This window comes from Podarcis pityusensis, assembly GCF_964106645.2.
Source record: "Podarcis pityusensis genome assembly, chromosome: 8".
NCBI lineage: Eukaryota > Metazoa > Chordata > Lepidosauria > Squamata > Lacertidae > Podarcis > Podarcis pityusensis.
The window spans coordinates 50,367,659-50,395,320 of record NC_138033.1 but is presented as its reverse complement, the minus strand read 5'-3'; the positions used below and the strand labels follow the sequence as shown (position 1 = coordinate 50,395,320).

General features: G+C 47.5%; 2 protein-coding genes and 1 long non-coding RNA gene across 5 annotated transcripts in view; 2 read left to right on the top strand and 1 right to left on the bottom strand.

The window, feature by feature from the left end:
* Window positions 1-11,782, top strand: part of ANKRD11 (ankyrin repeat domain containing 11) — a 199,015-nt gene extending 187,233 nt beyond the window's left edge. For all 3 annotated transcript variants that reach the window (XM_081017738.1, XM_081017737.1, XM_081017736.1), the window contains exons 10-13: window positions 2,892-2,990; window positions 3,103-3,246; window positions 4,414-4,506; window positions 7,308-11,782. In XM_081017738.1, coding sequence (XP_080873864.1) covers window positions 2,892-2,990; window positions 3,103-3,246; window positions 4,414-4,506; window positions 7,308-7,493 — 522 coding nt within the window. In that variant the 3' untranslated portion in view covers window positions 7,494-11,782. The remainder of the gene's footprint in view (window positions 1-2,891; window positions 2,991-3,102; window positions 3,247-4,413; window positions 4,507-7,307) is intronic.
* Window positions 11,783-17,243: 5,461 nt separating this feature from the next.
* On the bottom strand, window positions 17,244-17,830 carry LOC308483735. The gene is made up of 2 exons (XR_013989765.1): window positions 17,691-17,830; window positions 17,244-17,646 (listed from the first exon to the last, which is right to left on the bottom strand). It is a non-coding gene; the product is annotated as an uncharacterized lncRNA (long non-coding RNA).
* A 320-nt stretch (window positions 17,831-18,150) lies between these two features.
* The window catches only part of SLC22A31 (solute carrier family 22 member 31), an 11,488-nt gene continuing 1,976 nt past the window's right edge, over window positions 18,151-27,662 (top strand). Inside the window, exons 1-8 of the mRNA XM_081017808.1 lie at window positions 18,151-18,771; window positions 19,070-19,868; window positions 20,434-20,537; window positions 21,514-21,668; window positions 21,882-22,050; window positions 24,909-25,054; window positions 26,310-26,418; window positions 26,920-27,134. Of these exons, the coding sequence (XP_080873934.1) occupies window positions 19,509-19,868; window positions 20,434-20,537; window positions 21,514-21,668; window positions 21,882-22,050; window positions 24,909-25,054; window positions 26,310-26,418; window positions 26,920-27,134 (1,258 nt within the window). The 5' untranslated portion in view covers window positions 18,151-18,771; window positions 19,070-19,508. The remainder of the gene's footprint in view (window positions 18,772-19,069; window positions 19,869-20,433; window positions 20,538-21,513; window positions 21,669-21,881; window positions 22,051-24,908; window positions 25,055-26,309; window positions 26,419-26,919; window positions 27,135-27,662) is intronic.

Below are 27,662 nucleotides of genomic sequence, written 5' to 3'. Positions count from 1 at the left end.
TTTTAACTATCTGTCAAAAACGTTTGTCTATAGTCAATGAACTTCCCGAAGACGTCTGTCCTGACACCCCGCTCCCAGGTTTAGGACGGTGGAGAATTGCTTTTCTTTACTTGTCTTCTGCAAGTTTAATCAGTCCAGAAAAAGTTCCCCCCTCTTCTCCTGCTTCCAAGGGGGGTTCAGTAATTTTAAATGATGAAAATTGATCCTTTACAACGATTTTCTAAGCTCTAGCTTGCCGTGTCTTTGCTTCAATCTATTTACAAAAAGCGGAAGGCAGACTTCCTGTTTAGACCTTCCCGCTTCAGTGCCAAATTAAAAGAAATTTCTTATTCCAATTTTCCGTTCTACTCACGGACAGTTATTTAAGCTCCAATTGTCCACAGGAAAAAGTCAGCGCTCTCCGGCAACAGCAATGCGGCTTCACTCCGTGAAAGAAGCAGTCGATTCAAGGCACCGCGCCACTCACCCCACGTCGCTCCGGAACCCCGAAATCGTGTTTCCCCACGAGTAGGGGGGGCGCAAAGGTGCCAGCCGAATCCCATGTCCACAGGCTTCTCCCGCCTGTGGTTTTTGATGGGTCTCCGCCTCGCCGTGGCGGTTCAGACCCTGTTTTCCACGAAGCGGATTCCTCCCGATCGGAGGAAATCCGCCATTGCCAGAGGCGCCAACCCGGAAGTTAAAGCAGGAGTATATCTGTCCCCATCTGCATTTTTCCATCGGGAGGAGCATAGAAAGATGACAATATTCTTCAGTTTGTTAAACCTCCTTCTCGTTTCTCTGGCAGACCCTCTAAACTTCCTGAAACCCAGGAACGCTGAGACCCACACACCTTATGTTTTCCAGACAGTCTCCTTATAAGCTACTCAAAATGTAAAGGCAGCCCACAGTCCCCAAGTTTCTCCCAGACCTCAGAAGAGTGTGCTCATCTCTTACAACTCTGATCCTAAGCTTGAAGTTTCACACACACTTACTTCAGTGGTCAGATTGGTCAAATTATGAAACTCTACTAAAAATAAAAAAAGCAGGCAAAAGGTCAAGGCAGTATACAAAATAAACCAGAGCACTGTGGCTCTGAAACTGGACCAACCAAAACCTATTCACTAAACTATAGTTGTTCTGATCGACTTACAAGTAAGCAGTGAGGATAGTCCGTTTCATAGAAACTCTCGTCTGCATCCCTGATGGTGGGAAGGGAACTCAGCTGCAGAGCAGCTCAGCTTCTTAAGTCTTTCTCCCCAATGCTATCCAGAGACAGTTGCTCAGGTAGCCATCTTAAATACCCTTTTGCATTTGATTGACTTAGGCCCCAATCTGCCCCACCATTCTCTTTCTTGACAGCAGCTTCCTGTGATCCTATTTGAATCAGCCCTTTATTGAGAACCGTGTGAACTGGATTATTATTTTTAATACTTAAAAGAAAGATCACTACCCAGGTACAGCACATGCTGCCCATGCAAAACGGTCTTAGGTTCAATCCCCGCCTCTTAAACCCTGTCTGAAACCCTAGTGAGCCACCACTGCCAGTGTGGACAGTGCTGTGGCAGATAAACCCATGGACAGTGTCAATGGCAAGGACCTTTCCTATTTATCTGAGTACAAGAAGGAGGAAATTAAAGCAATAGATGGAACAAAGCTCACAGTAGTAGGTTCTGCTTATGTCTGAAAGAGGGACATAAACTTTGGTGCTAACAATGTTGTAGGTGCTTTGCTTCCAACTTGGCATTCTGCAGCCTCTTAGCACATTCCTTATGCTCTGCAACAAGGGGAATGCGCAGGTACAAAAGCATCTGTTGGGAAGGAATGGACTCCTAGGCTCTAAAGGAGCTGAACTCAGGCCTCAGTGCTGTGTGGAAGCTAATAGACAAATACTGAACTACGACATGCAGAGTAGAGCTGAATTCCTTACAAGTGTGCTTGTGGAAAGCATCACAATCAGCTGGTGAGTGGGCGGCAGCATTTGCTCCTTGCTTTACCATGCAGCAGTCAGTTTTCAGCTCACTGTTTTCTGTTTTTTGCAAAATCAGCATGGAGAGGGGCCCCTTTGTGGGGGGGACAGCTACAAGATGCGGGGAAAAAGAACCTCTCCGCTCTCACCTCTTATTGTGTAGCACAGGGGTTAGCAAAAGTTGGCATCCCAAAGCCAAGAAAATTATTGTCCAAGTCTTCAGAGTTAAAGAAGCAGTTGCAACAAGAGACCCCATGCAAGTTGGCTATTGATTTTAAGCAGGCTGTTGGTGGCAAACTATCAGAACTGCTCTCTATGCCTCCTTAGAGAGACTATATATTAACTTTGGGAGATGCTAGTGTAAAGGGGATCAAGGGCGGGAGGGGGGCTGTATGGAAATAAATTAGGTATGGATTGGAAAGTGTGCACTCCAAAGGCACATAAATGATTAACAGCCTCTTGGTTAGAGTATCAGAAAAAAACAGCATCCGGACTGAACCCTCAGGGGAGCCTGGCGATTCTCCTGCATGCAAGAGCAGGGTGTAAATTGCTGAATATGTTGTCTGCTGCAGGAGCGAGATGGCAATCACACTCCAAGCTGCATCTTGTTAGACTGGTTCAAAGAGCTGCGGCTTCCCTGCTTTCTACTCCACAGCATAAACAGCCAGACATTTGGTGTATTTGGGAGGAGGGGATGTCTCTGCCTGAAAGGTGAACAGGAAGAGTACATGAGAGTTCTAGCCCCAGCTGTGTCCTGCTGCGTAAACAAAGCTCTGTTTGGAGCAAGGATGCCTGTGGCTGGGTCTTGACCTCACTGCAGCAGCAGGAAACTTAAGACTGCTCCAGGCACTGCTTGAATGTGAACAGATCTGTTCATTGGAAACAGAAGTGGTGGCTGAAGGTGCTGCGGCTTTGTGACGTTTTTTCTGTTTTCTCTGCATTTCAGATTGCACCCCCTCCATCGTTGGCGGATCCCCTCAAGGAGCTATTCAAGCAGCAGGAAGCAGTCCGTGGCAAACTGCGCCTCCAGCATAGCATTGAGCGGGTAACAGCAAATGCTTAGGTGTCCAAAGGCTGCTGGGGGGCAGGCCTCCCCACTACCCTTCAGGAGCAGGGGTGCCTTTTGCTCCTTGGTAACTCTGTCCTCCTCTCTCCAGGAGAAGCTGATTGTGTCATGTGAACAGGAGATATTGAGGGTTCATTGCCGAGCAGCAAGGACAATAGCCAATCAAGCAGTGCCCTTCAGCGCATGCACCATGCTTCTGGATTCGGAGGTGTACAACATGCCTCTGGAAAATCAGGTCTGGGCCCGTCTTCTGATGGTGATAATGAGTGGGTGAGGCAGAGATGACGCTTTTCTCACCAAGGTGGCTCTGACTTCATCACTCGTGCATTGGGCCTGTGCCCAAAAGAATCTGCACTTTTTGTAGCTTTGGCTGGATCGAATAATTATTCAAAAGTGTGTGTGTGTGTGAGAGAGAGGGAGAGAGAGAGAGAGAGACAGAGAGACAGAGAGAGAGAGGGAGAGAACACGAGCAAGTATCTCCTGGTGAGCAACGCTAAATTTTCCACAGGGTGTTTGCTTTTGTAATTCCTTATGGCATCTTCTCATTAAGCTAATAATGTTGCTTCAGAGCTTTTACATTAAAAAAAGAAATGCTGGGCAACTCTGGGATTGTGGAAACTGAAGCTCTGTTCTCCACCTGCATTTTCTTCCCAACCCCAAAATAATTTTAGTACCAGCAAATACCAAAGATCTGGAGCTGTAAATGAGTCAGACTTGAGCACCCTGTGTTGCTTTGCAGCAAGAAAAGAATTTACAAGTGGCTGCAGCTGAACAGAGCAATGACACCAGCACCTCCTACTGGCCACGTGCTTTGCAGCTGCTTTGCTTGCTTGCCATAAAGCTGTCATTTCAGTGGGAAGCAAGTGCTGCATTGCAGACGTCGGTCCCCATGCACTAGGCGGGATAAGGGAAATTTATTAGCTCTCCATCGTATTGATCTTTTTCATCTGATTTAGAGCTCAGCAGTTCCCAATACATACACTAAGAAAGGAAGATGCTTGGTGCCACATGGTTGGAGGGGTGAAAGTTTTGTTTAAAACAATGGTAGTCAATATGGTGCCCTTTGGATATTGTTGGACTATAACTCCCATAAACCCCACCCAGTATGGTCAGGCATGATGGGATTTGTAGTCCAGAAACACCTGGAGGGCATCACATTGATTAACCCAGAAAGATCCAAGGGAGATCCTCTTTGAAAGTACCAGCTGAATGGTGTGGTGTACTCCTTAAATATTGCAAAAGTAGAAGGCCCTTCACCTGCATGCTTTAGACTCTGATGTAGTGAGTCATATTTGTGTGAGAGAGAGAGCGGGGGGGGGGGGGGAGGGAAGAGAAAACGAGCTCAGAACTTATTTTGGTCTGTGTTTGTCTCTCCTAAACTCCCCTTCATTCTATGTCTCAGGGAGATGAAAACAAATCCGTCAGAGATCGTTTCAATGCTCGTCAGTTCATTTCATGGTTACAGGATGTGGATGACAAGTATGACCGGATGAAGGTGAGCAGTAAAGCCAAAGCATTGGCAGCACCAGGTCTATGGGGACCCCCCCCCACTTGCATTTTAGTAGAGAGGGTTGGAAATAGAGACTTCTTCTGAAGCAAGTTGGTTCTTGCCACTTGCTGTTGCCTGCTTGGGAAGTAGGCCCTCTTGCCTGAAATGTGGAGTGATATCTGTCCAGAAGGGTGGGGGTGGGGCAATAATAATTGTCATCACAGAACATCTCCACAGCTTCCCAGTTGAAGGTGCTGTGGGTTTTGAGCATGGTTACCTTGGACACAAACCAGCTGGCATCTGCTGGAATTAGAGAATTGTGGAGTTAGAAGGGACCCAAAAGCTTATCTAGTCCAACCCCCAACAATGCAGGAAAAAATTAAGGCAGCTTCAGGTGTGTGTGTGTTTGTTTGTTTGTTTGTTTGTTTGTTTATATCCCACATTTTACCCTGACTGGGACTGTAGGCAGCTTACAGATAAAATGGAAAAAATAGAAAATTTAAGTATTAAACACAAATAGAATTAAGACAATATATAAAAAGATTTATTAAAAATACAAATAACAACAATAAAAACATAACAGCACCAGTGCTTTCCTTAAAAACAGTCAGTTCCTAAAATCCTGTTGGAATAAAAAGGTCTTTACCTGCTAGCAGAAGGACAACAAGGAGGGAGCCAGTCTAACTGCTCCAGGACAGGAGTTCCAAAGTCTGGATGCAGCCACCAAGAAGGCTCTCTCCCACATCCCCACCAACTGTGCCTATGAGGGAGGCAGACTGAGAAAAGGGCCTCTCAGAGCCCCAGCAGGTTTGTATAGGAGAATATGGCCTTTCAAATAGCCTGGACCTAATCCTTTCAGAGCTTTATAGGTCATAACTAGCACTTTGAATTGTGCCCAGAAACAGACCAGTAGCCTGTGGAGCTGTGGTAACAACCTTTGGGCCCTTCCGTGTCGGAAAAAGTATGATGCACTCAAGGTTTCCATATTTTCCAAGCAGAGCTTTCATGTGCTGTTCCAAAATGCAAAGATACTATTCATCCAAGAAATAAAGAAGGTATTATTGCCACAGATGAAGAGTGGGTACACTTGAAATACATTATGATTCACATCTGACAGTCAGAATGCTTTTTTTCTTCAACATCTTTTGAGGTTTGCCTCTATTTCATGGTTTGGAGGTTGTGCCTCGGCATCACTCCCACTCCCAAGAACTGGTAACATTTGAGGTTAACCTTACAATAAGTCCACATCTCACTGTGCCGTACTCCAGGTAGACTGAGCATACTCATCCCCTATTTATTGTGTTTGTTTCCATTGCAGAGCAGGCTCACAGGGCCCATTGCTCCAAATGCCCCTCTCATATGGTGGTGTTTCAGCTGGCTCTTCACTGTCAATTCCTCTGTTCCCATCCTATCTTCTCCCTTAAACTATTCTGTTGGGGTTGCCAAGTTCGCTTAGCTGCTCATCGTCCACCTTCTCTGAGTCAGGAGGACTCTGTCTTGGTGCCTGACATGCACAACCCCAACGGTATCAATTCTGGGGGAGAGGGCACACCACAGTTCATGTTCCCTGCTCCCAGCCTTTCAAGTAAGCATTGCAAAAAGCAGGTCCAGTTGCAAATGGCACAACTCCTCCTTTGATTCCCTCCCATACAGTCAGCTGCTTTTTCCATTAGACTTTGAAATGTACAGAAAACGTACTAGGTTATAAGTGACTGAAAATGTTTACATTTCTGATAACAGTCTGTTCATGAAACTCAAAAACATTTGCTTTTCTTTAGTTCATTTCCCAGGTTTGCTAATGCCTCATTGCCTATTTATCAGTAATGTAAATGTTTTCAGCCAGTTGTACCCAAGCGTGTGTTCTCCATCACCAGCCACTTACTTTTTGCTGCCTTCTCCCTTTCTTCAGAACTTGAAAATTTGTCAAGGCTCTTGCCTGATTTAAAAAAGACATTCTAATAAATTAAACCTGCATATATACTTCATAGTTTTGAAGAAAGCAGCATTCTTTCCTTGTTTTTGGAGGAAGCACACACTCAGCACAGCAGGCACCATCTGTGATGAGACATCCCCTTCTCTGTGTGAGAGAAGAATGTATGTGTCTTCTGAGTTGATGTTTGCTGCCTGCTATCTTTTATAAGTACTTGCATTAACAATTAAAATTTAATAACCTGCTGTATTACTTTTAAAAATTGACTGAATGCCTTATGCCTGGCCCTTTCCTTATTTCATCCTTGATTGGCCCAAGAAGAGAGATCATATTGCCTGCTTAGAATCTCCTCACACAGCAGCTTCTATCTGAGGACCTAGTTTCTCTCTGAAATGAGCTCCTTGGCCTTTGGATCCTATTTATGGTTAACATTCTGCTTTTACAAGAGTAAAATGAAACAATAGAAAAGCACAACTTACAACAAAACACTGATGAATAAAACAGTAAAAAGTAGCAGTCAGAAAAGCAGGAATTAACAGTGGAATAATTAAATGCCCAAACCCTAGTGAGATGGAAACATCTTTAACAACAGATAGCTAAAAACAGAAATTGGGGCCCCAGAAGATCTCTATCAAGAGGACAGTCCACAGGAATAGCCAACATAGTGCCCTCAGTATGTTGCTGGACTACACCTCCCACCACTCCTGACCCTTGAACATTTTGACTGGGACTGATGGGAGGTGTAGTTCAACATCATCTGGAGGGCCCTCAATTGGCTATCCCTGCTCTATTGGTCCTGGGCTGTTCCCAGGCTAACATCATCATTTTAAATGCTCCACCCCCACCTAATTGTGTTTGATTTTCTTTTCTGGTCCAGACGTGCCTGTTGATGCGACAGCAACATGAAGCAGCGGCCTTAAATGCAGTGCAGCGAATGGAGTGGCAGCTGAAAGTGCAGGAGCTGGACCCTGCTGGGCACAAATCGCTCTGTGTGAACGAAGTGCCCTCGTTCTACGTGCCAATGGTGGACGTGAACGATGACTTTGTGCTCTTGCCGGCATGACAGTACCAAGCCTGGAGACATTCTCACTGCAAACTGGCATGGGTGGGTGCCCCCTGAGGATGGGTGCAGGCGCTCACACACACCCCAACCGCTTGCTGATGAATCCCAAGTCAGACAAGGAGGAAGCAGGAAAAAAAATCAATGAGAAAATAAATGGCACTTTCTTCACACTGTCTCCCTGCGCACCAGGCAGCAGGAGAAGGGGAAGGTGAGGTGCAGGCAGCTCCTTTCACACCGGTTGCTGTGACGGAAGGCAGGCAGCTTGCGCACGGCAGCATCTTACCAGACTGGAGGAAGGAAGGAGAGAGACCGATGGAAGCAGGGAGCAAGAGAAACCTTGAGACACCCCCCTCTGTGCTTCATCAGCTGCCAAACAGGGAAGGGAGGTGACCAGGGCCGTTGACACACTCACAATCACAGCAGTTGTTTCAAGCGCTTTGATTCCTCCCGCCCCCCATTTGCCTGTGGGTGGATCTTTCCTCAGATAAACTGCAGGGCGAAACTGTGGGGGGTAGGTGGGTTCTGGGGAGGGGTGAGAGAGTTCTTTGGTTTCTTCTTGCATCCAGGCTACAGTAAAATAAGTTGATAAAAAAAGAAGAAGAGAGCACTCAGCCAGGCCCTGGAGGTGGCACAGACAAGGGCCAGGCCACTGGACTCGAGACCCAGGACATGCTCCAGGTATCCTTCAAAACCATGGGGAGGCAGCAGCCACCTGACCCTGTACAATAAGTGGCGCAGAGCAAGGACTTTGCAATTCAGTTTTTAAATGGAGTAAAATCCGTATGGTTTATATATATATATATATATAAATATATATAAATATATATATTTTTCCTTTAATCTTGGGCATTTTGTTTCTCTTTCTGAGAACATAACTTGAAAAAAAAAGATAAAACACTACAAGAGCCAATACTCGTATAAAGATAAATTGTATCCCATAAAAGCTGTACAGTTTTTATATTCATTAACAATGTACTTTTGCTGCCTTCTAGATAATTTATTTTGCAACACATTACTGCACAGTTGTAAATAACTTATGTACTGTAACATCACTTTCAGTCATGTGTAAAGAAATAAATAAATTAATTAAAATTACCTTTGTATGTATAGTTCACCCTAGGCAGCACCCTCCCACCACCACCCCTTTCCCACTGCTCACCCCCAGGGAAGGGAAAAGCAACACACACCAATACAGAGGCCAAAGGGGTAAGGGATGTGGCCTTGTTGATCCTGTGGAACAGGTGGCCTGCAAAACAGGCAAGAGCAGAGCATGCCAAATGCTCATGTTTTTACGCTCATCTGGTTTCTTTCCTTCCCAGTTTTGAATTTTGAGCAAAGACCCGGTGCCCATTTTCTGTGCAGAATCTGCAGCTACATAACATATTTAAACAGGGTTGCCTTGGAAGGGTCTAAAGGGATGAGAAGGCAGGCCCTTGCACATTCAGACTTGTGAGAGTCCTGCCTCCTCATGATAGGATGGAGTGAACCAGGGCCCCTGTGGGCTGGGGAGGGTGAGGAGTGGATGAGAGGGAGAGAGAGCAGCCAAAGCCATTTCACAAACCAAAGCCTGAAGTTGTGACAAAAGGACACAGGTGCTTCAGAAGGATGTGCTTGGAAGCAGCCCCCAGCCTCAAATGCTGTTTGAGAAGGCAAACGTGCAAAGCAAGGGGCCCTGTAAGCCCCAACATCTCTTCCTCTTCACTGAAGAGGTTTCTGACCCAACATTTCTCAGGGTACGAGTTGCTGATAATATGCCAGAACTTCAATTTAGGGAAGTTCAGTGCAGACATTCTCCTTGTCCTGACGTGGCTCCCCCATTGTTAGTGTAGGCCTGCTGGATTGCTTGCTAATTTGGTGGTCAGCAGGCTGAAGTGTGGTTTGCAGTTTGATAGTTTGGGCTCTGCCACTCTTGCCTTGGAGCACAAGATGAGGCCAGAGTATTCCTGAGTTGAGCTAACAGAACTAAAAATACACCCCCTTCTCCTGAACTGCGTCAGAAGGTGTTATGTGGGCTTGTGTTGTTTCCTATTCCATAGTTGCCTTCTGATGTTGCCTTGGCTCTGTACTCTGAACAGTTGCAGAAAATCATGTTGAGCATCTGTGGCACACTATGTAGCCCCTTCCAGATGTGTAGCCACCAGTCAATCACATTCTGGGCAAGAGGATGGCTTAGAGAAGCAAAGATTATATTCCCCCAGAGGGAAATTTTTGTGGAGGCAGGCTGAAGAATTTGTGGTTCTGTAGCTTAAGGACTTGATCCTAAATCCTCACCATTCAGGAAAAGTGCATGTTGTGTTGCGGGGGGGGGGGGGGGGGAATGCCTTGCATTGTGTGGTTCCTGTGTTAGCAGAGAGCATCATTTCATTGGTCTTTTGGTTTAGCTAAGTTGAGCTCTAGGCCCACTTTCTGGCTGGTGTGTGACATTTTCTGAGAGACCTTGCTTCTTTGCATCTTCTGTGATTGAAGAGAACCCATTGCTCCCCAGTTTTCCATCAGTGTAAATCCCCTAGCTAAGGCAGGCAGCAAGAGTGTTGCAATGTGGGTTGCTTGATCATGCCCAGTCCTTGTTACACATTCTTAGGTGTGCAGACACTTGCCCCTGGTGACTATGTGAGAGGAAGCAAAGTGCTTGTTGATGTTAAAAGCCATTCTCTTCAGTGCCTGGTCAGTCTGCCCTCCTCTTCTTTGGCTGACCCACTTTGGTAGGAGTTCCTCCCACTCCTCCCAAATTTTTTAAAAATAATTTGTATCAGGCCAGGTGTTCCTTTGGCACTGCTTCTCTCTCTACTTTGAGTCATTGGGTGGGGTGGCAGCTTGATAATCTGTGAACCATTTTAGGAGACTGCAGGGAAGGGGCAGGCAGGCAGCTAACAAGCCATCAGTCCTACATCATGCCTTAGCAGCAAAGGTTCTTTTTGAAATACAGTTTAGTGGAGGAGAACCCATCTTCCTTTAAATCTTTTGGAGGAAAAACCATCTAGCAGATAGATGCCAGTTTGGCATTTTAAAAAAGAAGTAAAACCCAAAACCTATACACAGAACAGGCCAGGAAGACGATTTTATATTTTATTTTCACATGCATATGATATTTTAAAAGTATCACGACAGTTGCCTCCTCTGAATTGTTTGTTGCTGCTTTAAAGGCATGGCAGTAGCTGTGGCAGGTGCTGTGGAAGACATCTGTTAACCTAGTGATTCCCTTACCCTAAGCAAGGAGGTCTTCCAAATGGCCTTCTCACTCACCATTGGTCAGAATTCTGGGGCTTTGAAAGCAGCCTCTAACATCAATGGGGTAATGACTTGACTTCCCAAAGATGGCATCCCCTGCCAATGCCACCTCAGCCACATATGTCTCCCTTGCTGATTGGCTCCCATATGCCCATCCTTCATACACAGGTTTTTCATGCCTACCTCTAGCTCCTTTGCTCTCACCCTAGAAAACTGCTTTTGTGCTGCTTACTGGACTGTTTGGGTCCTTCATGGTGGGTGTCTGTGTGCGAGAGACACATTACCTGTAAACGTTTGTGTTCCAATGCTTTAGAGCCTTGAAAGTGAACATTCTGTGCCCTGGAAGAAACGCCGGTCGCTTTTACCCTGTGTTTCCACAGGAACAACTTAAAAGCACTGCACTGTTCTCCATTCACAGCCAGGGTGGCTAAGGAAAGAAATGGCTGGTTTAGCTAGTCTGCCCTGTTCAGAAACTTCCTTTATAACCACACAAGGATATAGCCCTGAGTCACAGTGTAGGCCCTGACATTCCCCCCCCCCCCATTATTATTTTTTATATCCGTGAATGGAAAGGCTTTCTAAAATCCTCAATTTTAAGACCAGGATACTAGCACGAGCATAACACCCTTCGACACATGCACTCGGTTGATTTGGACTTCAGTGTAAATTCCCCTCCTTGTTAAAAGGCTTCTACCAGACAGTGTATATACATGTAAATAACTCTCACAGGTCAATTCACAACCTTCTATTTGTACTAGTGTGACTTGCGTAGAATGTGGGGTTTAAAACAGCGGCGGGGTGCGTTGTCTGTAATGTAACAATGTACTTTACTCTTTTTTTACAATGTAGTTTGTGTACATATTGTTTGGTGGTGCTGGTGCTGCCGAGGCCCCTGTTCTGCCACCACACAACTGTCCTTTAGCTGTACAACTTCCTGCGGAAAGAGACAAAGCGAATACAGATGTTATTTTCTACAGTTGCATGTACAGAGAGAAGCGCAGAGATACTGTTGTCCCTCAAGAGATAATGTTCATAAATAAATTTTTATAAAAAAACAACAACTGGGCTCTTAATTTCTCCAGCTTTGCCGAGGTATTAGTGTTGCGTCCAGTTTAAGAGGTGAACACCATCTTCTTTGTGTACCCAGGCTTCAGTTTTAGAAACCTGGTGCCCACCAGATGTTTTGGACTACAATTCCCATCATCCCTGGGAGTTGGGACTGATAGGAATTGCATTCCAGAACACTTGGAGGGCACCAGGTTGGCGATGACTGATCCAGACTTTTTGGGCAAAGTGTTCCACATACTCTTGTACTACTAAGTCCTCATGCATGTCCGTTTTTACAGATACGACAGGGATAGAATCAGTCCATGTCTGGAGTGAGGTTTGAACCCAGATCCCCAAGATTCAACTCTCCCTCCTACAACATACCATCTTGGGCAGGCAAGGTAAAATCTCACCTGTGTCATTCTAGAAGATACCAAGGGTATTTGGGTGGGCAGCTGGGGTTCTCTTGCACTAGTTGCTCTGCACTGCAGAAGATCCCAGGCTCATTCCCCCGGCAAGACTGTGAAATACTCCTACCTGCAACCCAGGAGAACTGCTGCTAATCAGTGTAGATTATTGTGCTAGTAGGATCAGGTATCTGACGGTAAAATGCAGTTTCCTTTGCCCTTTGGTGTAGCCCCAGCTGCAGGACAGGCTCATCACATCCAGTACATCCATCAATCTTGACCCGAACAATATCCTGCCTGCCTTTTGTATTTATGCAAATTATGTGGGTTTAATCCATACTTCGCCCCACTGAAACCAAAGTTAGACAACTAACTTGCCACTTGATTTCATTGGGACTAAAGCATAACTAGCTTAGTCTGGATCCAACTCTGTTCTCCCCCCTGCCCCTTTTAATACCACATTAAATGCACAGCCTTGGATATATGCTGCCGCCTTGTGTGTTAATGTTGTAAAACCTTCCCTGAGTTTTCAAGAATAGAGCAATGCCAGATCTATACCACAAGCTTTTATTGAAAAATGCAAGCTTCAGCCATGAAGACGCCAGACATGGCTGGCCTGACTCACTCACCTTTCAAGGTCTTAATGCTGACTTCTCTGCTTAACTTCTAAAACCAAAAAATGGGGGTTGGGATCCCGGTGTACATCACCTGGAGCACCCCCTTTTTTGGTTCACTTAGTGGCCCCTCCTCTTAATTCAAAGGAACTGTGAGGACTGAACTGGGATTAAGGCATTGGAGAAAATGCTCGTAAGTGGCCATAACACGCCAAAAGAACTAAGTTCTTCTCTTAAGGGAGAGCTCGGAGCATCTGTTCCTACTTTCTACCTCTAGCATTTTGCAACATCTCTCCACACAAGTACAGGTCCCATGCAAAGGTCATGAAGGAATAGACTGCATCCATACAGAATAATCCATTTTCTAACACACAGCATCAACAGATCTTGTAAATAACCCCTCTTCTTTCCCTTCACCGGGTGTGGTGAATTTTTGGCCCTTGAGACGCTGAGACGCAGCTCTTATTATTCCTAGCCACTGACCAGGCTTGTTGCGGCTGATGGGATTTGTAGTTCAACATCTAGACCATGGGTAGGCAAACTAAGGCCCGGGGGCCAGATCAGGCCTAATCACCTTCTAAATCCAGCCCGCGGACAGTCCGGGAATCAGCATGTTTTTACATGAGTAGAATGTGTCCTTTTATTTAAAATGCATCCTTGGGTTATTTGTGGGGCCTGCCTGGTGTTTTTACATGAGTAGAATGTGTGCTTTTGTTTAAAATGCATTTCTGGGTTATTTGGGGGGCATAGGAATTCCTTCATTTTTTTTTCAAAATATAGTCCGGCGCCCACAAGGTCTGAGGGGCAGTGGACTGCCCCCCTGCTGAAAAAGTTTGCTGGCCCCTGATCTAGACACTCAAAGGGTTACCCACACCTGGTTTACACACACAAATACATGTCCGAATATCTCTCTCTACAATACTACAAGGCCAGGCATGTTAGCATCCCACAGGTGTTTTCCTTCATATTTTGGTGAGGCTCTTCCATGAAGCTTGTCTTGACAAACGCCGAATTGTATGAGGGAGGGCAGGGATACTGTGTTCACCACCACACTCTGTGTGTGTGTGTGTGTGTGTGTGTGCACGCGCACATGCATTCACTACAATTGCTCTGTGTATCTAGTGCCACTGCCATTAGGTGCTGTCCAGTAGGGATGGAGAACAGCAACTCTTGGCAGCTGTGACCACCATGGTCAATAGGTTTGGGATAATTGGCAGCTGAAATGCATCAACATTTGACTGCAGGTTGCGCGTCCCTGCCATACACAATCACCAAAGTGATGCAATTCCAACCCCAGTGAGCATATCTTGGGAAAGAGGCATGAATAGAGTACAAAATTCCCAAACAGCCCTGAAGCACACTGTACGACCTTGGACCAGTTGCTGCTGCTCAGCCTAACCTACCTCACAGGGTTGTTGTGAGGATAAAATGGGGGAAAGGGAAACCCTCATGTGCCACCTAGAGCTTGGAGGGAAGATGGGATGTAGATGCAATAAAATAAAGATGAGGTCTGGGGAGAGGGAGATGAACATTTACATGCCTATCTTATGCTGAGTTGGACCATCTATTCCAGCATTGTTTCTTGACTCGCAGGCATGTTTATTATGATTTTGTTGTTTTATCACTTTTTTTTTGCCACCCTGGGCTTCTTTGGGAGGAAGGAATAAATTGAATAAATGAATGACTAATAAACCGGGATGTGCTGTGATTGAAGCTGGAACCTCTTCAGTCCAAGGCACAGATTCTGCTGCTGAGTTATAGCTTCACTCCAGGCTATGCCTATGAACATAAGAAGAACCCTGCTGGGTCGGGCCAAAGACTCCCCTCAAATTGGCATTCTTTTGCAGAGTTGGAGGCATAAATAGGAGACAGCCATGCACAGCAATAAAGAGTGCAAGGCGAGAGTTCCCAGAGTCCCTGACAGCATCAGCTTTGTGGCTTCCAGATGTTTTGGGCTAGCTGGGACGGGTGGAAGAAGACAGGCTAGTCAAATTTGCTATATATACAAACAGGTGCACAGTGAACTTTTGTCTTGCACCACTAGGTGTCACCAGCAATTTGCGGAAACTTGCTCACCAGACAGAGGCTGATCAAAAGGGCTGAAATCCCAGCTGCTTGTCAAAGCACAGCCACAGCTTGCAGGGAGGTCATGGCAGGGAGCAGAAAAGATTAGCAGCAGCTGCAGCAGAGGTAACCTCCTGTTTTATTACATTTAGACTCTGCTTTTCCATGTAAAGTGACCAAGGTGGCTTAACAATTAAAAGCTACTTCTAGCTCCCTTGGGATCAGCTGGGGATCTGGAGAAAATATGTCGTCTTTTCTGCGTAGTGTGTGGACAGGGTCTTGCTATCCTGGAAATATTAATTACCAGGGTGAGAATGGAATGGGGCACTTTGTTTAACACCTTTGTGCCGATCCTTCCTCTTAAGATGCTCAGGGGGCTGTTTTAGCCATGCATCCTGAGGTTTGCTCACTTTGGCTTCTGCTGCAAATATTGTGAAAGAGTTGTCACTTCCTCATTGCAAGGCTTCCATTTCTTCACTGGAAAGAGTGTTTCTGGCTCAAGGCATTCTGAATTTTGCAAGACCTGGAAACACAAGAAACGGCCTCACCTGGTATCAGATCATTGATCCATCTAGCTCAGGGTGGTCTATTATTTATTTATTGCATTTATATTCCATTTTTTTCCTCCAAGGAGCTCAAGGTGGCAGAAACGCTCTGTTCCTTGCATCCCCCTGTCTGAATCCTTGCAGCAGAAGTTGGACACCCCACTGCCTCACACAAGCAGGTGCTGCTCCCTCTTCCCTTGTTAAATGATCAACCTGACAACCAGGAAGGTGACAGTTTGCATCCCCATCAAGGTGCTGTGCTTCTCCACTGCCACTCAAATGAGAGGTCTTGCAGAGAGGGAAAGCAAAAATTGCTTGGGGGCTGGATCAGGTGTATACAATACAGGGCTAGATAGACCCAAGAGGCTGATTCAATATAGAGCAGTGTTTCCTTCCCTTAAAAATAATTTTTAAAAGGAGTTCTCAGAACAGTCACAGTTGAGGTCGACCCCTGCCAACAATTATTTTGATGATGGCAGGCCAGTTCCTGCAGGTAACCCTGGGATTTGATGCACATGGACAAAGTTTCACAGGATCTGTTGCTACATGTTGCTTGCCATGTTCTAAAGATTTGTTTGGCTGGAATAATCAGCTGGTGAGACAAAAGCTGGCTGTGTTGTGTCCTCTCAGAGCACTTTGGAGCGATGAGATAGCATCCTGATTCACCTCTGCAAACAAGAATTTGAAGTGGGTCAAATTGCTGAACAGTCCGGAGATTTAAAGAGCAATTTTCAGGATGTTTAGCAATTTCTATCACCTGGGGGACGGAATATTTAAAGACAACGCTGACATGAATGAATGCAGTTGTTTTGCTGGAGGGAGATAACTTAAACGTAGGCTGAAAAAACACAGAACACATTTAAAGCACATTCTCTGCCCCTGCCCCCCCCCAAAAAAATCCTGGGAACTGTAGTTTGTTAAGGATGCTGGGAATTGTAGCTGTTCCTGGGATTGGTTTTTTGTTTGTGTGTAAGGGGGGAATGAGCATTAAATGAATAGTATGCATACAGCCAACGTATCCCAGTAGACAGAACCAGCCTTTGCCCTGCAATACTTGTGTTCAGATTCACCGTGACTTGTCTGATGGCCCCACAGTCCCCCAGTCTGTTGAGGTGCAGTGACAAGCTTCTCGCAGGGGTGGAGGCTGTTTGGAGCAAGCACAGCAGCACTTGTCAAACACACTTGGCAGGCTTAAACCTGATATAGGATACAGTCACTCAGAGGTAGTAGCTGAAAGAAAGCTGCTTGACCGGAATGTGCTTGCTCCTTCTCTGTCTCAGCTGCTAGAGTGCTAATAATCTTTCCTCCCTCTTCCCCAGATTCTCTCTCCCTGCCCAGATGAGTAAATTGATAAGAGCTACATTTACAGACAGGGAGGGGCCCTTAGAACAAAAGGCCTTTTTATCAGCAGCCATTCTGTCCCAGCAGTGCAACCTCAGCTGCTGTCTCTGAGCCTTCTTACTGGGCAAAGTTAAAAGCAAGGCCTCTTCTTGGCTGTGCACCCTGCCCCCCCCACCACTTAGAAACAACATTTAGATCTGCATTGCAACATGGAGACATTTCCCCACCCCCACCCCACTACCTTGGGAAAGGTGAGTCTAAGAGGCAGGAAGCCAGGGAGGGAAAGCTGACCAGTCCCTGGAATCATGTGACTCTCAGGCAAGGTGTTTCTAGGACGTTAGGCAGCTGGGGAGTGATTTCAAACTCTGTGTCTGTTTTTATGCAATAACAGATGGGGAGGCCACTCCTCGCTTCCCTAAAAGGCAACTGCAAAGCTCTACCACCAGCAGTTAGTTCTGCTATGGAGTAATATGTAAAACACTATTTAATTTTTTGGGGGAGGGCGGGGGAAGCATGGGGATTTTTAAAGACTAGAAATAGGGAGGGGTTGTAGCTCAGTGGTTGAGCATCTGCTTTGCACAGAGCAGGACCCAGGTTCAATCCATGATGTCTCCAGATAAGACTGTGGATGTGCCTTGTCTGAAACACAGACAAGAGAGCCACTATGTGTTAGCAGTGCTGAGCTAGATGGCCTGACTTGGTATAATAAGACAACCTCCTATTTTCCTAGAAACAAAAGGAAGTAGCTGTAAGCAGGTTGGAGTTTACATTTGGGCGCAGATCCTGGGTTTGGAAGGGGCTCTTTGCAGAAGAATATTGGGTCAAATTGCGGCACCTGTCTGTTCTAGTTTCTTATTACAAGGGTACACCAGGCTAAATGGTGCACTCGTCAGTCCAGGTAAAGGGCCTGTGTTTTCCAGGTCCTTTTTTCAAGTAGCCATAGCTAAGGGCCTATGTATGACCTCCTGCCATCTTTCCTGGGTCCTGCACAATCTTCCTTAATGTAGTGGGAGGGGCCATCCAATGAAGATGACATGGGCGTAGCCAGGATTTTTGTTAGGGGAGGGGCAAGCCTTTTGTTAGGGAGTGCAGGTCTCTTGTTGGGGAGAGGCAGAACCTCAGTTAGCTATGTTTTTATTGATTTTTATTGATTTGGGGGGGAGCAGTTGCCCCTCCCTGCTCCCCCTTGGCTACGCTCATGGAAGCTGAATGCAGGAAAATTCAGGACAGACAAAAGGAAGCACTTCTTCACAAAGTGAAATTAAACTGCCAAACTGGCTCCTACAGTTTGTAATGATAATATAGCTGTAAAAGGCTTGGGTAAATTCATGGAGGACAAGGCTGTGTTCTGCCTCCACTGTAGGAGACAGTGATGCTTCTGAAAGCCAATGGCTAAAAACCACAGGAGGGAGGGAGATCCCTTGTGCTCACATCCTGCTTGCAGGCTTCCTGTGGGCATCTGGTTGGCCATCTGAAGAACAGGGGGGTGGGCTAGGTGGGACTTTGGTCTGATCCAGCTTCAGGGCAGAAGCACAGCCAAGAGGCAGCTTTGGTCCCTATATGAGTCAGAAGCTGGTGGTGCCTAAGGAAACTTGGTTGAAGGGTGGTTTAAAAAGTGTATTATTACTACTCTCACAGGATCAATGACAACAAAGAGTCTTGTGGAATTGCCTTAAAGGCTACCTGTTTTGGCTTAAGCTTTAGTGGACTGCAGCCTGTTTTATCAGATGCAGCCCACTCTATCCTCCACAATGTCCAAAGGAAGAATGCTGGACACACACACACACAGTAATTTGCAAGGCTGGTGGGTGAGCTTTGCAGAGGAATCTGCCTGGCTTCTCCTTCTAGGATCCAGGACACAGTACTGGCCTGGATGGCTCGCCCCCAAAAGTCTGCTCCAGCCAGGCTCTTGATCTAAGGGGGTGGGACTTCTGCAATGATCCTCAATCTCCCTCCTGCTTTTGAAGGGAGAAAAGGCTTTTATTTTGCCTACAGCACTCACACTTTGGAACTCCCTGCCTATCACAATCAGGCAGGTGTCTTCAATGACTCTTTTGGGCACCTGCTAAAATATTTTTGTTTAGGCAAATCTACCCAGGCATGCAGAATGTTGTAATGTGCTTTAATCTTGTGTTTTGTTTTGTTTTTGTTTTTAGTTTATCGTTTATTTTAATTATTTTTGAATAATATAGATAGTAATTTTAACTGATTTTTTTTTTACTGATAATTTTATTGTTTTATCCTTTTTGTAAACCGCTTTGAAATTTTATTGCTATCACGCGAATATATGTTGCCAACCCACCACCTTATTTTCTCACGTAAATCAACAGGCAAATCTTAGGGAAACGTGTCCGGAATCCTTTGAAGAATCCACCCGGTACGCCTGCTTGGTGTCCTTACGCGACGGGGCGGACGAGAACCAGTAGGCGGCGCTGAGGAGGAGGAAAGGCTTGTGTCTGCGTCGGCGAGCGGGCCGTCTAAAAAGCGGGAGCCGCAAGCAGCCCTCCTTATCCCGGCTGCTTTCCCTCGACGGCTCTCTTGGCGCAGTCAGGCCGAGAGGGAAGAAGCGAGCGGCGGCACCGGGGCGAGGACCGTCGAGGGTCGCTGCCTCGCCGTGCGCTCCCCAGTCCTTTCCTCCTTCCGTGCTCCCAGGGGGCGGCTCCCTCCGGCCGGCCTCCTTAAGCACCCGCCCCACCGCGGCCGTCGAACTAGCGAGCCAGCCAGGCGGCGCTGCTCTTTTGCTCCAGGTGACCGTCCTGCTCGCGGCGCATGGACTTCGACGGGCAGCTGCTGCGGCAGGTGGGCGGCTTCGGGCGGCGCGCCCGGCTCCTGGCTGCCGCCTCGTGGCTGCCCAACGTGCCGCTGGCGCTCGGCCTGGCCGCGGGGCTCCTGCTGGCCGCCACCCCGCAGCACCGCTGCCGCCCGGACCCGGCGCTGCTGCCGCCCGAGCTGCGCAACGCCAGCGGGCCCGAGCTGCTCAACGCCTCCACCCCGCCCGGCAGCCACTGCCTGCTCTACCGCTACCCGCCGCCCGGGGGCGGCCTCGAGCCCAACGGGACCGGCCCTTGCACCCGCGGCTGGGAGTACGTCCTGCCTGAGGCCGGCCTCCTCTCCACCGTCGTGACGCAGGTCCGTGGGTCAGAAGGGTGCCTCTGAGGATGTGCAGAGTGGCCCTGGGAAGGGGACGGAAGAGGGAGACCCAGGTCCACCTGCCCAAATGACGCCGTGGGTTCTGACCTAGGCAAAACCTCTCGCTGTTGCACATTTTGTAAAGAGCGGGGAGGGGCTTGGCCTGGGCCTCCAGATTAAAGTAGGCCTCAAATTTAGGGTTAATTTTAATTTTTAGGTTTTAAATTGTTACTTTTTCTGCATTTGATTTTTTTTGCAGCTTGTTTTTATGCGAGGGTGAGGGAGGCATTTAAACAAATAAGAGGTGCCATTTGGTAAAATCCATGATTTTTGTTGAACATGAACATGAAATTTATTACGGTCAGAGACCAGCTTGATTATTTTTGTTGTTAACTGATTTAGGTCATTTTGCTTTTGTGCGCCATTATTTTTAAATTTTATTATGGCTGGGGGCCTCAAAAGCTGGAAGTGGCCCCTGGGCATGTCTATATCTATGAGAAGACCTAAAGGCAGGCAACACCACCAGCCTCCTGGTTCTGAAAAGTCTCCTCCCTTTTTCTTCTAGTGGGACTTGGTCTGTGCCAACCACTGGCAGGTGCCCCTGGAGCAAACCACCCACCTCCTGGGGTGGTTGATTGGTTACATGGCTTTTGGATCGGCCTGTGACAGGTAAAATATTTCCCCATCACAATGCTGCTTTGCCTTCCCTTGAGCTTGTAGCAAGCCTTGCCTGCATGCTGTGAATCCTCAGTGAGGACTGGAAGCTTGTTACCATGTTCTTAATTAGCGTCCCAGCGAACCCAGTACATCTTAGTGTACAGCTACTGTATGGTGTTGTGGTTCTGCAGTCTTGTTGAACCAGGATGTTCTTATCCCCAAGGGAAGCGAATGTAATGCTTAGTGGTAGAGCACTGGTTTTGCATGGAGTAGAGCCCAGGTTCAGTTCCAGTTGTTTTTGTTTTAATGATAAAATGGCAAGTGGCAGGGAAGATCCTTCTCTTGCTGAGACCCTGGAGAGAGTCTTGTCACTCAGAGTCAAGAGAAACAAAACAGCTTGACTTGGTATTGGAGCCAGTGTGGTGTAGTGGTTAGAGTCCAGTCCAGCATGCATCATGTTCAGCATCCTGTTTTCACTGTGGCCCCCCAGATGCTTGTGAGAAACCCTTAAACAGGACTTCAGAACAAGAGCACTCTCCCCTCCTGCGATTTCCAGCAACTGGCATTGAGAAGCATTATTTCCTCCGGCCATGGAGGCAGAGCACAGCCATTGTGGCTAGTAGCCACTGGTAGCTTTATTGCCCATGGATTTATCCAGTCCTCTTTAAAAGCCATTCATATTGGTGGCCCTCGCTGTGTCCTGTGGGAGTGAGTTCCACCGTTCCATAATGTTTGCAAAGGACTTTTCAAAAGTCCAAGTTAAAAAAGCCAGACTCTCTTGCTTGTACACCCGTGGACTGGTAACTGAACTGGCTGCTTCTGCCCAGGGGGCTGGGGTTTTTGAGCAGAGATGCAGCCAGTGAGAGCTGTAGACTTCCTACTGGGGCATCTGGCTGAGGGCAGGATGCTGGACTAGATGGGCCTTTGGCTCTCCTGTAGAATCCCCCAATTTTGCATCCTTACTCACTGCCCTCCTTTGATTCTCTAGGTTTGGCCGCAGGGCCACTTTCATCTCCTCCTTGATGCTGTCCATCCCTCTGGGCATTGCCGTGGCGCTGGCTGTGAATTACGTTATGCTTGTACTTACCCGGCTGCTCTTTGGGGCACTGCTGGCTGGCACCTTCCTCTCCCTCTATGTTGCAAGTGAGTGGCCCTCTCTGCTACCCCACATCCTTGTTAGGTCCTCCACAGTTGCCTCTGCTTTCGGATAATGGGTTGGGAACTCTGGATCCTAGCCAAAGCAGACCCGTGTGTCTCCCAGGCTACCAGCAAACTCTGCCTGCCATGTGCACCTCTCCTCTACATTCTGCCCCCCGTCTCCATTTCTTGTGTTTCTCACTGGCTTTTCCTCCCCAGGGCTGGAGTTGTGTGACCCTCCGCACCGCCTGGCAGTCACCATGGGCGCTGGTTTCTTCTGGGTGGCTGGGGAGCTGCTCTTGCCAGGGCTGGCGGTGGCTTGCAAGGAGTGGCGGCTCCTCCAGGGGACAATAGTGCTGGGACTCACTCTCCTGGCTGCCTGCTGGTGGTAAGTCTGCCTCTCAGCCCTGAATACTAAGGGGGTGGGAAGCCTTACAATGGAGACACATGACTCCTTGAAATGAGAGGCACAACAAGCATTGCAGATCTCATGTCAATGAGGAGATCAGTGTGGTTCACACGCTCCCACCGCACTTTGAGAAAACTCTTCTCAGGGTGGGAACTCCCTGTAATTCTCCTGGTGCCTTAAAATATGGGAAGGGAACCTTTTTCAGCCCAAGGGCCACATTATCTTCTAGACAACCTTCTGAGGGCCGCATTCCATTAGGTAGAAGCAAAGGCAGGCAGAGCAACACACATTTTGTCCAGTAGACCAGTTTTGGCACCAACATCTCTCTCTTTCCTCCATCCAGGGAAACAAGAGGCATTATCAGAGTTCAGGGGCGCATTCCAGCCAGGCAAAAAACACTCAGGACCTGAAGTTGACCGAGTGAGGGGTGTGGCCTGGGGAGAGTTACGAGGGCCAAATGGAGGGTCATATTCAGTCCCTGAGCCTGAGGTTCCCCAGCCCTGCTTTCTCAGAATAAATAATCTACGCCTATCTGACAAAAGTCCTGCAGCATCCAAGAGTTGTGTTAAAGTTGCTCGATCCCCTAACCTGGTGCCCTAAAAAGCTTTCAGCTGACGCTACGCTGTGGCATTGCACATGTGTGCATTGTCAAATATTGCCCACTGAATGTAGCCAAAACACAGTGGTACAGCACACCCAAGGTGGGAAAGGAATGGGGGTGGCTCTACCCTTGCCCGATGGTGACGGGGTCAGAGGGCAGCGATTATCCTGTGGCTGCCTGCTGCCGCACATGCATCCCCACTCCTGCTCTGTACACGCTGCCTCCTTTGCACGATTTCCTTGCAACCCTTCCAGGCAGGAGAAGGTGCTGCTGCGAGCCACTCTGAAGCCTCAGCCCACTTGGCACTTCCTCAGCCTTGCAGAGGTCACTGCCTGAGTGTGTTTGGTGCTGAGCAAACCCTCTTCACTAGAGCACCCCCTTGGCAGAGCCCTTCAGTTCAAGGGCTGAAGGAACACACTTGATCCAGCTGCAACTTGGAGCAGCTTCCTTTAGGCTTGAGCAATGTGGGGTGTGTACTGCAGAGGAAGGAGTGGATGTTTAAACATTGCAGGGAAAGGGAGAGTCATGCTGGGACACTTAGGGGAGAGGCCCTGGATCCATACAAGAAAGTACTAGAAAGCACTCTTTCCCTTCTTTCTCTCTGCATAGCACAAAGGCAGTGTCCCGAGTTTGAAACCAGGAAAGGGTACGGGCCGCTCCAGACAAAGGTGGTATTGTGGGTGTCTTCCGCAACATGTTTTTGACATAATAGTAGTGCATCAGTGGCAGGTTCGTTCTACATAATTTTGCTCTGCCATCCTACCCCAATGCTGCCACATTATTGCTCTCCAGAGAAGCTATAGCACAGCAAAAGCAGGACAAAAAATAAACCAGAATGCTTGTGGTATAAGACATTCCAGGGCTATGCACTGCTTGGAAATGAAGCAGTGTGACTGTTCCAAAACACCTTCAGGCACAAACAGTATTGAGTGTGGGATCTGGTGTGATGGTCCTGTTTGCATGATGAGCACAAATCCTCATGAACACCCAATAAAATGGATGTCCAGAAGGGGGGACCCCAAGTTGCTGTTATGTAATACAAATGACCCCCCTACCCTTTCCTCTCTCTCCTCCTTCTGGATTTTAAAACACTTTCTGGTTGGCGGGCAGAGGCCATTAGTATGGCTCACTGACCTAGCAGCAAAAGGCTGCACAGTTCAGCTGTTTCTCGCTACTTGAGATGCGGCAAGTTGACTGTTCTTCTGAAAAGCCCCCGTCTCACCACACAAGCCACACTTCCTTAAACACCACCTAAGGAGAGTTTTCAGTGTCATATGCACTCAAGGCTCCCTGCCCCCATAGTTCTTCTGAATTGGTTCATGCTTGGGAACATAACAACCATCAGCTTTACCCCCCACACCAAAATTATTATTATTATTTAATAATTATTAATAATTAATAATAATAATAATAAATGTTTTAGATTTTTAATAAACTTTTGGTTGTATTCTCCCTCCTTCTTCTCCCCTGAAAGTTTTGCCTTGTTCATTTTTGCACAGTGTGGTTGTGGTTACTCCTGTTTGTGCAGGCTGTAGCCAAGAGGCTGGGTTTCCCAAGAATATCCAGCAAGCTTTGGGTAGTTGCTCTCCATGTGGGGATACACTGTCCAGAATGAAGACCAGGGAGAAGAGTCGATGGAGGAAGACTGGAAGAAATTCAAAGACTATCTTCAGAAACACTGCAAAATTAAGGAATGTTAGAGTGATGTTGGACTGAAAACAAGTGGTTTCCAGCTGTACAGGTTAAAGTTAAGGATAGATTAAGATTAAAGATTAAGATTAAAGATGTTTAAAGAAATGGAAATTTGATAATAAAAGGGAAAAATTTAAAGCTATATGACATTAAGAGCAAGGATTAGGTTTAAAAAAAAGTTGAAGTTATATATTTTAACAGTTTATTAAATTAAAGATTGGGATTAAAAAAGTGGAAAAGAAACTGCTGGACAAATAATGTGGATTGGAATACAAAAAAAGGAGGTATGAGGAAGTCCAGAAAATAAGTAATCTAAAATTGGATATGGAAAAGAGAGTTTGTTTTTAATTGTTATGTTTTGTTTTTATTGTTGTTTTGTATTGTTTTTTGTGTGTGTTGTTTTTCTTTTTTCTTTGTTTAAAACCTTAATAAAAAATTATTAAAAAAAAAACAAACAGAATGAAGGAGCAGCTACGCTCCAGCTTTGCCTGCCAGGATTCCACCAGTCATGCCAGCGGTGCTTGTTCTTCTTTTTTGGGAGCAGGTGTCCTGCCCTCTCCCCTGAGTCGGGCCGCTGGCTCTTGGCCACTCAGCAGCTTGAGGAAGGCAAGCAGGTTCTGCGGGATTTAGCCGAGGGCAATGGAATCCGCCTGGAGGATGACTCCTACACTTGGGAGCACCTGTTTGCAGGTGAGGTCTGAAGGGCTAGGCTTGACCCTCACTCTAAGCCTTGCTGCTTTGTCAGTTTCTGGCTTGGAGCAATGGGATGCTGGGTTGGTGGGAGGTCAGGTTGGTGGGGCTGGTGAATATCTGCCCTGCCAGGTTACTTTGGGTGTAAGGTACGCCATCCCCATGCAATTGGAGGCTGGAAAAAGCACCAATTGCCTTTTCAGGATCAATGCCTCTTGACCCACTGTGAGAAGCAGGTGTGCAAGCCGCAACATGGGTGGATGTGTTTCTCTGATGTGGATGGAGTTTTTTGGTCCCCTAGAGTAGGGGATGGGGAGCCTGTCACCTTCCAGTTGAAGATAGACTTCCATCCCCCATGAGTGTTAGTCATACTGGATGGGGCTGATTGGAGTCCAACATCGCCTAGAGCACAGCTAGAGAAACTTTTCCCCTACCTCATCAAGCAGGCCAGATCTCTGCAACTGCCCTCTCAGGCCAAATTTGACAGGAAGCAGGGCTGTCTATCAGTTACCTGACATCACAGTGGCTTCTCTTTGAAGGTGTACTCTCAGCACCCCTTCCAAGGGGCTTGCTCCAGGGGCAGGCAGCACTTTCCACTGAAGCCACTGTGAAAACTTGAGAGTCTCTTTCTTTCCCATTTTAGCAGCAGTTTCAGTGCAAGCTTTCTCCTGCTGAGGAACAAGGTGCACTGATGGGTAGAGGAACCATCAGGAGCTCCTGTTAAGCTCCCATTTGTTCCTTGGAAGTTGCATATGTGGTGTCATACAATGTCAGTTGTGGGGCAAGTAGGTAAACAGGAACAGCCTCCTGGGCCACATTTGGCACATGGGCCAGAGGTTCCCCATCCCTGCCCAAGAGGATAAGCATTACTTGTGAATAACTCAGGTCAGATAGCAAAGAGGATCCACGCATATGTCTGTGAAATGATGGAAGAGGACATTTTGGCTTTGGCACACCCAAGGATTCTTGGCTGCCCTTTAGGCACCTGCCACTGACCTTGAAAATGCAAATAAATCTCAAGACTTCTTAATTCTTACTTCTGCCATTTTTATTTGCTGTTTGGTCTGTGGTTTTTCCCTCATTGTTGAGAGATTATTTCATTGTGTTAACTTTTTGCTGTTAGTTGCCCCAAGAATATAATTGAATGCCAGCATGTACATTCTTCATGTCAATTAATTTTAAAAAATATATGCTGCGGGTTTCCTGGATTAGTGGTGCTGGTTGTCTCACAATATGTTTTTAATTCCGTCTCCAGAGCTGGACAACCTGTCTGGAGGAGCCCCTCTGCCACAGTACCACAGCATCTGCAAGATCTTCCGCACCCGGGTCATTTGGAAGAACAGCCTTATCCTGGGTTTCACTGCGTAAGAGCCTGATGTGTTGTGGGTTCTCTGAGAACTGGTTGTGGGAGCTGGGAGCTGTGCTGGGAAGTCTTGACAGCCACTCTGAAGTTGCTGTGGTGGTGAAATCTCCCAGCAGTGACAATTAGTTGTAATGTCTTCTGGAACCTCCACGTCCAGAGGCAGCCTACCTTTGCATACTGTAGCAATTGCTAGTGAGCAACAGTGGGAAGAGGGCTGCTGCCTCCCCCCCCCCTTGCGGCTTCCCAGGGGCATCCAGTTGGTCTCTTCACAGACTTATACATTGATCCTCTTTGCTATCTGTCCTGAGTTACTCACAAGTAATGCTTCTCTTGGGCAGGGATGGGGAACTTCCGGCCCATGTGCCACCCTCTTTATTTGACCCACGGGACCCATATCCCTGCTCATACTGTCAAACTCTAACCCCTGGTCCATCCTCCTAGAGTTACTGCAGAGCATTTTATCATCTCTCTGCCCCCGCCTCCTGTCTCCCCTACCGTCCAGGTTCATTGGGAGTGGGATCCGCCACAGCTTCACCCGCAACCTGACCTCTTACGCCCCAGGCTTCTACTTCCCCTACTTCCTGCTGGTGGCGAGTGAGGCGGTTGCGCTCCTCTTCCTGTGCCTGACCGTGGACCACTTTGGACGCCGCGCTGCCCTCCTGCTCAGCACCATCTTGACGGGCGTTTCTTCGCTGCTGCTACTGGCCTTGACTCAGTGTAAGCAGACAGTGATATGGGGGGGGGGGTGTACCACAAGTTCTCAGAAGAGACCCCCACCCCTCCCAGGCTCTCTTCTCCTGGCTGGGTTTAGCAGCCACGAGCTATCCTCATCTGTGCACATGCACTGCGCGAGTTACCTGCTAAGGCAGGGGTTGGGAGCCTTGGGCCTGGAGCTGTGTCCCTCCAAGCCTGTGTACCTGGCCCTGTTGTGACCCCTCCCCGCTCCCCGCTCCCCAGTGTGCTTGCTTGGCTGGAACAGTTCCTTGACCTCTGACATGGCCTCTTGCTTGCCTGGTTGGAGGACAGAGAGGGGTGTGGCAAGTGTGTGGGGAAGTCAGCCTACTGCACCAAAGGGGGAAATGTGCATGTGTCACTCCACCTACTCTGGCCCACCCAGCACTGGCATGTGGCCCCTGGAAAGCAGCCCAGAAGGGATTGTGGTTTTGGACTGCCATGGGTTCCTCTCCTGTGCTAAGGTTTGCTCTATGAAGGCCTCTCTGGGCCATCCACTTTGGTTAGCAGCTG